Source organism: Leopardus geoffroyi, chromosome A2 (genome assembly GCF_018350155.1).
Source record: "Leopardus geoffroyi isolate Oge1 chromosome A2, O.geoffroyi_Oge1_pat1.0, whole genome shotgun sequence".
Taxonomy (NCBI): Eukaryota; Metazoa; Chordata; class Mammalia; order Carnivora; family Felidae; genus Leopardus; species Leopardus geoffroyi.
Genome location: NC_059331.1, coordinates 118,366,895 through 118,379,062, shown reverse-complemented (window position 1 = coordinate 118,379,062; position 12,168 = coordinate 118,366,895). Strand labels below are relative to the sequence as shown.

The 12,168-nt window shown below is 42.0% G+C and overlaps 1 protein-coding gene across 2 annotated transcripts in view; it reads right to left on the bottom strand.

Annotated features, from left to right (window-relative positions):
* Positions 1–375: 375 nt before the first annotated feature.
* The window catches only part of NFE2L3 (NFE2 like bZIP transcription factor 3), a 31,725-nt gene continuing 19,932 nt past the window's right edge, over positions 376–12,168 (bottom strand). The window contains exons 2-4 of one of the 2 annotated variants that reach the window (XM_045495118.1): positions 6,597–6,773; positions 2,592–2,675; positions 376–1,982 (exon numbers count right to left, since the gene is read on the bottom strand). In XM_045495118.1, coding sequence (XP_045351074.1) covers positions 741–1,982; positions 2,592–2,675; positions 6,597–6,773 — 1,503 coding nt within the window. In that variant the 3' untranslated portion in view covers positions 376–740. The remainder of the gene's footprint in view (positions 1,983–2,591; positions 2,676–6,596; positions 6,774–12,168) is intronic. The other variant, XM_045495119.1, reaches the window with a different exon arrangement.

The window sequence follows — 12,168 nt, the reverse complement described above, 5'->3', positions numbered from 1 at the left end:
GTCCTTAGGCATTGAACCCTAACACTCTAATATTTTGAAGCTCTATTTTTGTTTTTGGCATGTTGGTTTAGAGATTGTGGCTGTTAGCTTGAAGGAGTGACTTCCCTTAATGAGTTTAGCTGGTATACTATAATTTGGCTAGATTCTGATCAGTTTGTGCAAATTTTAAAAATACAATGCTCTGTTTACTAGATGTCACCTGTATTCCTAAATGTGGATAAGTTGCTTAGAACTTCTGTATAAAAGGGGAAAGTTACTTTATAAATTCAACTGTAAGATTTATTTCCACAATAGGTTGCACTCATAAAAGTCCAGTTAAAATAGCTTTTGTAGAACTGTAGGTCAGTGCTACCTAAATAAAAACATTAAGGCTACTTTGCATTTCAAGTCCTTTATAAAAATGAAAATACGTTTAAAATTAATTACATCCACATCCAGTGTTAGCTCAAAGACTGGACTGTCTTAATCCAGTTTTTCATGTCACCCTGTTCTTCATAAATAGTACTTAAGAATCATGCATATAATGCAGTAGGACTTCGTGAAAAAAAGTTGTGGCTTCTCCCAAATTTCTCACAAACTTCTCCATAAAAGCTTCAAAATGTAGCCCTGTCAAGTAGCAGTACTTAAGATATTTAGAACACTTGTGCTAAACTTTGAAGCAGTTTCAATGGTTTGTGACCATGTACCAGTTTCTGATACCTCATGCATAAGGTATATTAATGGATCTGACTTCAATTTCTTCACTTTGTTTTTCCCTTTTGGTTTTCTTTTCTGTGGCCCGGGGTCATCAGTTCCTTGGGTACAATCAAAACACTTCCATCTTGGCTGCACTGAAGAGTGTATTGGTTCGGATTGACTGGCCTACCTTCATCATCTCTTAGCCTACTAAAAATATCACGATACAGGTTATGCAGTTTCTGTTTCAGTATGTTAATAGCTTTGTTATACTGGGCTCGTTCTCTCTTAAGGATTTCCTTCTTTGCTTGCAAGTTACATACGTCATCTTCAAGATTCAAAATTATGTCCAGTTTGCGCTTACGACAGTTCTGAGCAGCAACTTTATTTTTCCCTCTTCTTCTAATATCACGGATGAGTGACATTTGTAAATCTGTCAAATAGTGGCTGCTGAGCATGTTGTTGAAAGACTCAACGGGCATACGGACAATTTCATCTACAGAAAAAGGGATATGCAGAGCCTTAGCACGCCGCTCATCACGGCTTAAGTTTCTGTCTGTGTCATTGAGGCATCTACCCCGTATTTTCTGTGACTTCCCATACCGTGAAAAAGAATTAGAAGTGGATTCTAAACCACTTGGCTGTAAGTGGTAAGTGTGGTTATGAAATAGGTGTTGAAATGCAAGATCCCCATGAAAACCAGAATCACTCCTATGATCCACGTGACAAAGCTTATTGGGTTCTGGGTAGTAGCCTCCCACAGCCCCTTCCAAGTCATGGTGGGAGAGAGATTCAAGGTCACTACTAGAACCTGTAGCACCTCCTTCACACATAGAATGGGAAGGATTAGATTTGGTGACTGAGGTACTATTGTGGCTTGAATTTAAGGAAAGCCCAGAATCGGAATCTGGTTCTTGAAAAAGCTGAGGAACTTCCATTGGATCGAAACCTTCTTCTGTGGCCAAAGACATTAAACTTATCTCATCAAATATATTTATATCAAGGTCATGTAGAAGATCCTCACTTGTTAGATGAATCTGATTGCCAACAAGGGGAAGAAATCCTGTCCAATTAGTCCCAGGAAGGGTCTGCTCAGAATTGGTATGAGTATTTAAGTGCAGAAATGGTTCTTGTGGTGGTTGTGAAGTCCTTGCTACTGGGTCTCTTCTAAACGTACTGTCAGGACACAGCAACATGGCCTCATGTAGATTCACATCATGACTTATAGCCTGGCTAAAATTCACATTATATGTTGAGTTCATGCCATCGTTGATACTTACTGGAGGAGTATCTCCAAGTAAGAGGCCCTGAAAAGGGAAAGAAAAAACTTTTAAATACACATAACCCTATTTCAATAGCAGTTCTAGTACCTAATTTAGCACTTTTCTCTATTACAGACATGCTGTTAGCTATGAATCACTTTAAATACAGGCAAATACAACATGCAATGTGAGCTCAAATGTGAACGATGCTATTTTTGGGGAAAGTTTGATTCGATTAGTATTAAAAGCTGGCCTTGATGTTAAAACAATTACTGTAATTTGCTGCTTTATAGATGCACCAGTCAACATTAACAGTTACAGTGAAGTCTGGGGAAGGTGGGTGCAGGTTTTGTTTTTTTTTTTTTTTAAGGTAAATTATGCTAGTCTGAAGTATGCCTTGGTATGTCTGATGTTTACTGCCATTCTGTTCAATATGCTTGTGATCATTTAGAAGGAGGAACAGTATATATAATTTAGCAAATTCTCAAATTCAAGTATTTCTATAAAAAGTAATAATCCTAAACCTGTATTTAATACACCACCAGTAGATCCTATTGTACAAGCTAAACCATGTCATTCAGCTTAAAGAAGTTAAATACATTCACAGATCAGTGCAGATTTTCCTACAAGGATAAAAGTCAAGTTTCCAATTACCTCCAGTGAATTTTCAGGCTGTGATGAAAGCAACTGAAACAAGTCTTCCAGAGAGAAAGCAGTGTCATCCCCATTTAGAGATCTCTAGAAAAAAACGTAAGGTGCACCATTCATTTAGGAAGGTTGCTTGGGGGCTCTCTCCACTGGATTTTCATCCCTATTTTGGAATTTTTAGATCTTTTTCAGTACTCAGTATTTCAATATCCCTCCTTAAAATAAGAATCTTGAACTCCAAACATCTCCCCCATTCTTGCCCTAACCACATTCCATATAATTTTTGCCTAGTATTATTCTGCCTTATTTTTACCTTCTAAATTGGTTACCAAATTCTGTAATTTTTACAAGTCAAATACATATTTAGACTTCTCCAAAATGTTTTGCCAATTTCACTCACTGCTTCATCCTCAGCCTCCAGGTTAATTGAAATAACTCCTTTGATAGTTCTTTTTAGAGTGGCTCCACCGGTGGCAGATTCATTTTTGGAACCTGGAGTTACTTTGCTTTCATGCTTAAACAATGATTTATCTGTTAAGATGATCAGGTTTAATGTTTTCCCTTAGTGCTTTGCACTAAGGCATGCATCGCTATTGATGTTTGCTATCGGTCTGTTGTTAGGCCAATCTTTTTTCCTCCAGTAATTTAAAGATTTTTTTTTCCCTTTAAAATTGCTGTCCTATTTCAGCTGGATGTATTTGGGGACTTAATTCATTTTTATTTACTCTGCTTGGTATTTATTTAAAAAAAAATTTTTTTTTTTTTTACATTTATTTATTTTTGAGACACAGAGAGACAGAGCATGAATGGGGGAGGGGCAGAGAGAGGGAGACACAGAATCTGAAGCAGGCTCCAGGCTCTGAGCCATCAGCCCAGAGCCCAAGGCGGGGCTCGAACCCACAGACCGCGAGATCGTGACCTGAGCCGAAGTAGAGCGCTTAACCGACTGAGCCACCCAGGTGCCCCTACTCTGCTTGGTATTTAATCTGAGTGTCCTAAGATCATTTTAATTTTCAAAATATTTTGCCATAAACACTCTGAACGGTGCTTCACCTTCATACTTCTAGTCTTTTCTGAGAGACTTTTTAATAAAAAAAAAAGTTTTTTAAATGTTTGAGAGACTGAGAGAAATGGAGAGACAGTATGAGCAGGGGAGGGGCAGAGAGGGAGAGCAAATCCCAAGTAGTCCATACTACCGAGGCAGAGCCTGAGGTAGGGCTCAAACCCATGAACTGCGAGATCATGACCTAAGCTGGAATCAAGAGTCTAATGCTTAACTACTGAGCCTCCCAGGTGCCCCTTTTATATTTAAAGGTGACTTCATCTTTATTGGGAACGGTTTCCATGGGAATCACACACCAAGGGTTACCAACTTACTATTACATTTTATTTTTCTCTGCAAGGACCATTTTTTATATCATCATGTAGACTTTGCCTTCTTGGCTCAGGATTCCTGGTAACAATGGTAGTGCAGATTCAGACTCCAAATCGAACCTTGGGGCCCATTTGGACTTCTGATTTCTAAGGATGAATGGACTTCTTTTCTGTCTTCTTGGTGGTGGCTAGGGTTGCCCTAGTCCCTACCTCCTGAACAAAGAGACTTTATAAATTCTAGGCTTTAGGTGGGGAACTTAGGAACCCCCCCCCCCCCCCCCCCCAATGTATGGACTTGAGACCTCACTTCTCATCTATTCAACCCCAGTCATGAAATTTGTATCCATTACCTCCTTGGGGCTTCTTCAGCTTTGGGGTCAGTCTAACTCTCGATTTGAGTCCCCTCTTTGCTGCATACTATCTTGAGTTCTTTTTCCTGCTTTTGAGTTCTGCTATGCACTTAAAATCTGGATTTCCATGCACTTAAAATCTGGATTTCCATTTTTGTTCTATCCTAGGGGTTTTAAGTGTTAGCAAGTTCACATTCCTGACTCCCCTCCCTTCACTTTTTACTTTCAGGTTTCCCTTTTTGAGGGTTCAGACCAGTGTGAAGTATTCTAAGTCTATACAAATACTTGACTTCATTTCCTCTTCTACCAAATTCCTTGTTTTTGAGGCCCATAACATATAACAAATAGAAGGCTTTCTGTGTCTTTCTATGGATGCTATATGACCACTTAAGCTAAATTGGTAGATACAGTTTCTTTTTACTGGCAAATCACACATTCTTAGTGGGGAGAAGACTTATTTGCTAACGTGACTGTTAACTTAAAATGATTCTTCATTTCTTAAGAAATTTTAGTAGTGTCCTATTCTGTTAATGACCCCAAACTTGGGCCATTAGTCCTGCCCAGCCACTAACCAAAATTTGCAGATGGTCACGAGTGTGTGAGAATGAGTATCAGCACAAATCTGGAATCCTGTGAAAATCCTTAATGGTGAGTAAATAATGCTATTTGCAGAAAAGAAAGCCTTAATATTTACAACAGTGAAGAAAGGGTATAAAGCCCATTCTGCTTAAAATGAATTCAGGCTAGTCAGATAGGTTTCTGTACACCTTTGCTTGTTCCCTCGTCTTCAGTGCCCCCGGAGATGGAACACAGGAGCTAACCCTTACTGGATCCACAGGGGAGAAAGGTCTGGAAGGAGAGACAAATGTGCCTTAGAGACAACTGAGCTCTCTTTCTCCCCAGGGTCCCTTCTGCCCTGATGGGGATAATGGTTTCATGTGGCTTCACGTTGCTATTCATCCTTGGGAGTTTCCCTATTCTTCGGTGTTTCCCTTAAACCTGCTCTCACCTCTTAAAAACAAGAAACCCTCACCTCTTCAGAATCTTATCAGATGGGCTAATACATGCTTCCTATGATATGAGCACCTTAAATCTGTTTGCAGTCCATGCAACAGAGTTCTCCTGTCTACAACACTTAAGAAATTATAAAGAGCAATTTTGAGACCTTTGGTCTCAAAGGATTTGATTGATCCATTACTTAATTGCTTTATTTTTTTTTGTTTAGCTGGGTATAGATCTCGCACAAAAACAGACAACTGAGCCATTCTTACAAGACACATTCCATACCTGAGGTGCAAAATGGTCAGCCTAATCATTCTTCCTAAACCTTCATGTTAAATACAAACACATGGTTCCTTGTCTGGGGCAAGTCATGGCTGAGAGCACCATCAGGGCAAGACCTACAAGGATGCACCTTCTAAGTGGAAGTGCCGAGTGGTCTGGGGTCTGTGGAACCTCCAGGCCTGTGTTTGGAGTATTTGTTTGCCAGGCTTGTGGAGCAGAACCCCGGCAGGGCTGAGTAGAAACCAGAGTATGGTCCAATTCAAAGGAGGAGGGGAAGCACAGGCTGCAGAAAGAATCCAGCTCTCAGCCTGGCCTCTCTCACAGCAAAAGGGTATGGTTAAAAATAGCAAAAGGAGGGGGGCACCTGCGTGGCTCAGTCGGTTAAGCGTCCGACCTTGGCTCAGGTCATGATCTCATGGTTTAGGAGTTTGAGCCCCACGTCAGGCTTTTTGCTGATGGATTCTGTCTCTGTCTCTGTCTCTCTCTCTTAAAGAGGCTGTCCCACTGGGCCAGGCTAGAGGTACAAAGTAGGCAGGCTCCTGAATTCAGCACGGCCTACAGGGACACTGAGGATTTGAGCTCAAGACCTAGTTGGTATTGAGGGGTCATTTGCCTTCAAGTTCTGAGCTTGGGTGCCTCTGCAGATGGCTGGTTGAGGATTCCTGGGTTTAGCATGCTAGTCCTCTATTCCTTGCCATGGCAAACACAAAACCTGCTAGCAACCTCCTGGATGGGGTGTGTGTGTGTGTGTGTGTGTGTAAATACATATATACCCATCCCCCATCCCCCCCCCCCAATCTGGAGTTTAACCAGAGATTACTAATTCTATGGGCTGATTCCTTTGTGAGTCATAACCACTTCCACAATTAAAATATCTTTTCATATATCTGATCTGCTTATAGTAGGGCACCCTTACATGCAGAATTCATTACTGACACACATACTGTCAAAGCCATAAAATATACCTTCTAGCCAAAACAGGCTTGGATATTGATACGCTTACCTCATTTCTAGATTCAGTGGTCTTTTCTGCCTCCCAGTCAGGTTTATCTGCTGCTTCGCGTGCATCCTCATTCTTATGCTGTAGTTTTTTCTCTTGGGCTGATACTCTTTGCTCATTTTCCTCGTTCTGGGAGCTGTGACCCACTTCTTGATGTCTCTCTCCTAGTATCTCATTCTCCTATAAAAATAGCCAAAAATGTGCTAAGCAGAAATCTGTATTTCATCAAATAAGTCAAATCTTTAAAACTGCGTAACACTGCTCAGTGATCATTAAAAAAAACAGGTCAAAAGGTAAGACGGGCGTTACATTATTTCAGTGTCAAAGAAATGACTTTTTTTAAGTTTATTTATTTTGAGAGGGTGAGGAGGGGCAGCGACGGGGGGAGGGGGGGACGCCCAAGCTGACTCCACGCTCAGCAGACAGCCTGATACACGGCTCGAATCCACCAACCGTGAGATGACCTGAGCTGAAATCAGGAGTGGGACTCTTAACTGACTGGGCCACCTAGGTGCCCCACAACAAATGTTTAAAACCAGAAAAGACGTTAACAGACGTTAACAACAAAGCTCAGACTAACATCTCCATAGATATTTTTATGTTAATTCAATGAGACATCGGCATCGTTCATTACATCTCTCCTGCCCTAATACAGCAGGCACTACTTACACCTTTCTATAGAACTTGCAGAGATTAAATTAAAAAAAATTTTTTTAGATCATGACCTGAGCTGAAACCGAACAAGCCACCCAAGTGCCCCTCCATAGAGATTTTCAACTATGCTTGCTTATATGAGTCCTACTACTTTTCAATTTAATTGGAGACATAAGAGTCGACCATTAACATACACTGTATATACTGATACTTTTAATTATATTAAAGGCTTACAATTCTCCCCCCTCTAACATAAGATCAAAGCTTATCAAAGGATCTATTTTTTTTTTTTTTATTTATTTTTACTTCTGTTTGAGAAAGAGTGTGACTAAGGGTGCAGCAGAGAGAGAGGGAGAATCTCAAGCAGGTTCTGTGCTATCATCGCAGAGCCTGATGTGGGGCTCGAACGCACGAAACTGAGATCATGACCCGAGCCGAAATCAAGAGTGGAACCCTTAACCGACTGAAGCCACCCAGGCGCCCCCGTTTTTAAAGTGTATTTATTTTGAGAGAGAGGGAGAGCGAGAGCATGCTCGCATGCGAGAAGGGGAGGGACAGAGAGGAGAGGATCCCAAGCAGACTTCTGGCTCTCAGCAGCCTGACAATTCGCAGGGCTCCTGAGCCAAGATCAAGAACAGGACGCTTAACCAACTGAGCCACCCAGCTGCCCCATCAAAGGATCTATTTGTAACTTTTCTCTTTCAGCAGGGATAGTACACTGGGCTAATTCCAGGACATCAGCACCACGCCCATACTCTTAATGCAGAGAAATGCTCAATTTAAAAAACAAGCAAATAAAAACACATGAAGGTCAAAGGAATGTAAAATCTACAGATGCCAGAAGCAAGGAAAGAAATCAAGACGAACAGAAAGAAGAAGCACGCGTGCTAGTGGCCCACTTGGTTTACTGGCTTCTCTGTTCGCTGGACTGAACTCTGACCTTCTCAGCTTCCCTCCTGACCCGGGGTCGGTCTTGTTCCTGTCTCAGTCGGTCTCTCTCTGCACGACCCCACTCTTGTGCTCAAGGACACTGCTTCTGCTACTCTGTCCTCTTCTGCGTCAATTATTTCCTGTCTTTTGGATTATTCCCACCAGCCTACGAATCTACACCACCTCTCATCTTTAAAAATCCCTCCCTTGGTGTCCCATGTTACTCTCTGGATCCCATCCCATTCTTCTGGTCCCTTTTAGAGCACAATCCTCCGAAGAGTCCTCTGGTCTCCATGCATTTTCTCTTGGACCTACTCCTGTGGGAATTTTGAAACACCTCACCAGGGTCTCCTCAAGTCGGACAGTTCTCCGCACTCACCTTACCGGACCCCGTCAACATTTCCCTTAGATACTCCCTCCTTCTGGAAACAGGTTCTTCACCTGGCATCCGAGTACCTTCTCTATCATCTTACCTCACCAGCTACTTCTCTTTGGCTGAAGCTTCATGTTCACTGTCTCTAAACAAGGCAGTACCCCCAAGGCTCAGTCTCAGGCACCACACACCATCCCATCTCCCAGCTCGTGTTTGCTGTTCCTTCTGCTTGTAGGGCTCTCCCTCTGCTCACTCCTCCACTCCCCACCCCATGGCTTTGAAGTTCAGGTCTCTAGTCAAAATCACCATGTTTCTATTATTTAAAACAAATAAATAAAAAGGCACCTCTCCTCTCCCATCAATATCTATTTCCCTTGCTTCATAATTTTTTTTTTTTCATAGCATTTAGCACCAGCCACATAGTAGACCCTTAGTAGATACTTGTGGAATAGACGAATTCCTAGACACAACATCCGCAGACTCTGGTAGGGACCCGCTTCCAACTGGTGAGCTGCTATTGTCTTGCTCTTTCCTGCAATTACGTGCTGATTCCTACCTAAATTTGGGGAAGGAAGAAAAAGGTGATGGGTCATCATTCTTTTAATGGCTCTCCTGCCAAAGCAAGGTTTCTTTTCCTTTCCTTTCTTTTCTTAAGGTTTGTTTATTTATTTTGAGGGAGAGTTAAGCCTGAAGATAAACAAATTCACAAATTCTGGGTTCCTGAGGCAGCTTACTTTGTTTACAAATTCGCTGTTTGGGCTTCGGAGCTTCTAAACTCTAAATTGAATGACCTGTTTTAGAGCCATGAAGCGAGGTCCTTTTCATTAATCTGTACTATGTGAGTTAATACAACATGTATAGACACATGTGGACTTGCAAACAGAGGAATATGTTAAGTCTAAAGTTATACAAACAAAACAGAGGGAACAGGTAGCTAATACAGGCCTGGGTGAAGCCGATAAAGAAACCAAGCAGACTTCAGTCTGGAAAGGCTTTTGGGGGGAGGGGGGGGAGTACTTAAGAGTGGTAATGGCCTGCCTAAAAACTCCGGGAGAGAAAAACTGAAGGTAGGGAAGTTCTGTATGACCACTGTTCACGTTATAAGAAGCAGAAAAAAAATCCTTTAATAATGAATAACTCATTAAATGAGTTAAACAGAAGAATCAGAGTCCATTTGAATATAAACAAGTAAATGAGGGAAAAAGGAAATCTCTTACAGTAGAATGCAATTAAAATCATCAAGGGATGCTAAAACTAGGGAGTAAAAGTTTGACAAGAAACAAGGTAGTTTAATAGTCTCAAGTACCACTTCACAGATAACTTAATTACAAAGAGAAAAATAACACAACAGGAGACGCATGGCCAACACCACCTAAGCCTAAGGGTAGATTCCAGCATCACAAAGTGGAAATAAACTGACATCATGTGCCTTCTGATACGATATGGAGAAGTATAAATGACCACTTCTGTGATATTCCTGCCAAAAACTCATAATCTCAACATAGTCACAAGGAAATATCAAATAAAAATTGGGGCCATTTTACAAAATAACTGTCTGATGCGCTTCCAAAATCTAGAGTTTAAGAAATCCAAGACAGGGGCGCCTGGGTGGCGCAGTCGGTTAAGCGTCCGACTTCAGCCAGGTCACGATCTCGCGGTCCGTGAGTTCGAGCCCTGCGTCGGGCTCTGGGCTGATGGCTCAGAGCCTGGAGCCTGTTTCCGATTCTGTGTCTCCTTCTCTCTCTGCCCCTCCCCTGTTCATGCTCTGTCTCTCTCTGTCCCAAAAATAAATAAACGTTGAAAAAAAAAATTTAAAAACAAAAGAAATCCAAGACAGGAAATTTACCAGATGGAAGGTGCCTAAGAGACTTGGCAACTGAATACAATGTGTGACCCTGGGTTAGATGCTGATCCAGGAGGAAAAAGTATTATATAGGACATTTCTGTGATCATAGATAAAATGTGAATATGGACAGATTAGACAACGGTCTTAGATTTAGGTTCTTCATTTCGTAATTTTGATAATTTTGATAATTTTGATAAATATACACTTAAGTATTTGGGTACTGAGGGACAAAACAGCTTCAACTCACTCTTAAATGTCTCACGACCAAAAGAATTCTGTAGAGATAGCTAGCGATAATTATAAAACAGGGAAGTCATCGGGGCGCCTGGGTGGCTCAGTCGGTTAAGCGTCCGACTTCGGCTCAGGTCATGATCTTGCGGTCCGTGAGTTCGAGCCCCACGTCAGGCTCTGTGCTGACAGCTCAGAGCCTGGAGCCTGTTTCAGATTCTGTGTCTCCCTCTTTCTCTGACCCTCCCCTGTTCATGCTCTCTCTCTCTCTCTCTCTCTGTCTCAAAAATAAATAAATGTTAAAAAAAAAAATTTTTTTTTAATTTTTTTAAATAAATAAGTAAACAAAACAGGGAAGTCATGGGGCAAAATGCAAACAACAGGTAAACCCGAGTAAAGGATATATGCTATTCTTGTGACTTTTTTTAAAGTTTGAGGTTCTACCTCACTAAAGAGTGACCCTAAAAATCCATACATGGCAGAGTCACTTTGGTCAATGCAACAGCAAAGGGTTGACCCAGAAGTATTCTTCCATTAAATTTTCTGCTAGTCTTGTTATTTTCTTCCTGAAGTGTACAATACCCGTATCAATTGCTTTATTATTTTCCCCTCATCCTTTCCACTATTTAGACTCATATTTTCATCTTCTTGCCTAATTGCTTTGGGTATGCTTCCGGTATGCTTAATAATAACGGTGACCCTTGATTCCAGGAAAGCACTCAGTGCGTCTCCTCTGGATACTCTTTACTAACTACGGCACTATTTCATTTGCCGCCAGATGTAGGTTTCCACACACGAAGCGATTCTGCAACACAGCGGGGCGTCCTCCCATTTTAACTCAATTCTGATGCTACCTAACCGAGCAGAGTGCCAGATGCCACAGGTTGAGCGCTTGCTCTCACAAGCCTGCCCACGCCCCTTCCTTCAGATGTCCAGTGCCGGTCCAGGTTGTCACCTGTGTGTGCTTCGGAACCACCCACGACCCCCTCCTCGGGATTGATTAATTCACTGGAGTGGCTCACAGATCTCAGGAAAAAAAAAATTGTACTTACGAGGTTCCCATTTCATTATAAAAGAATACAACTCAGGAACCACCAGGGGCACCAGGGGCGAGGTATGCGGGAAGGGGCAAGGAGGTTCCACCCCCAAGGCATGCCACTCTTCCACATCCTCACCAACTTGGAAGGTCTCTGAACACCACACCTCGGGGCTTCTCTTAATGGCGGCTTCACTTGGCAGGCACGACTGATTAAATCATTGATCGCTGGTCACAACTGAGCTGCCAGATGGCAGCTTCCCCAGAGGTCTGAGAGGTAAGGGGGGTGGTGGCCTTGGCACCCCACCTCTGGGGACTTTACAAAGGCCACCTCATTAACATAAATCGAGAGTGGTTGCAAGGGGCTTGTTGTAAATAACAAGACGTTCCTTTTACCTTTACGGCTCTAGAACTATTTTACTCTAGAACTATTTTAAGAACTGAGGGCCAAAGACCAAATATTATAGCAAAAGATGCTCCCACTGCTCTTAACTTTCAGGAAACCAAG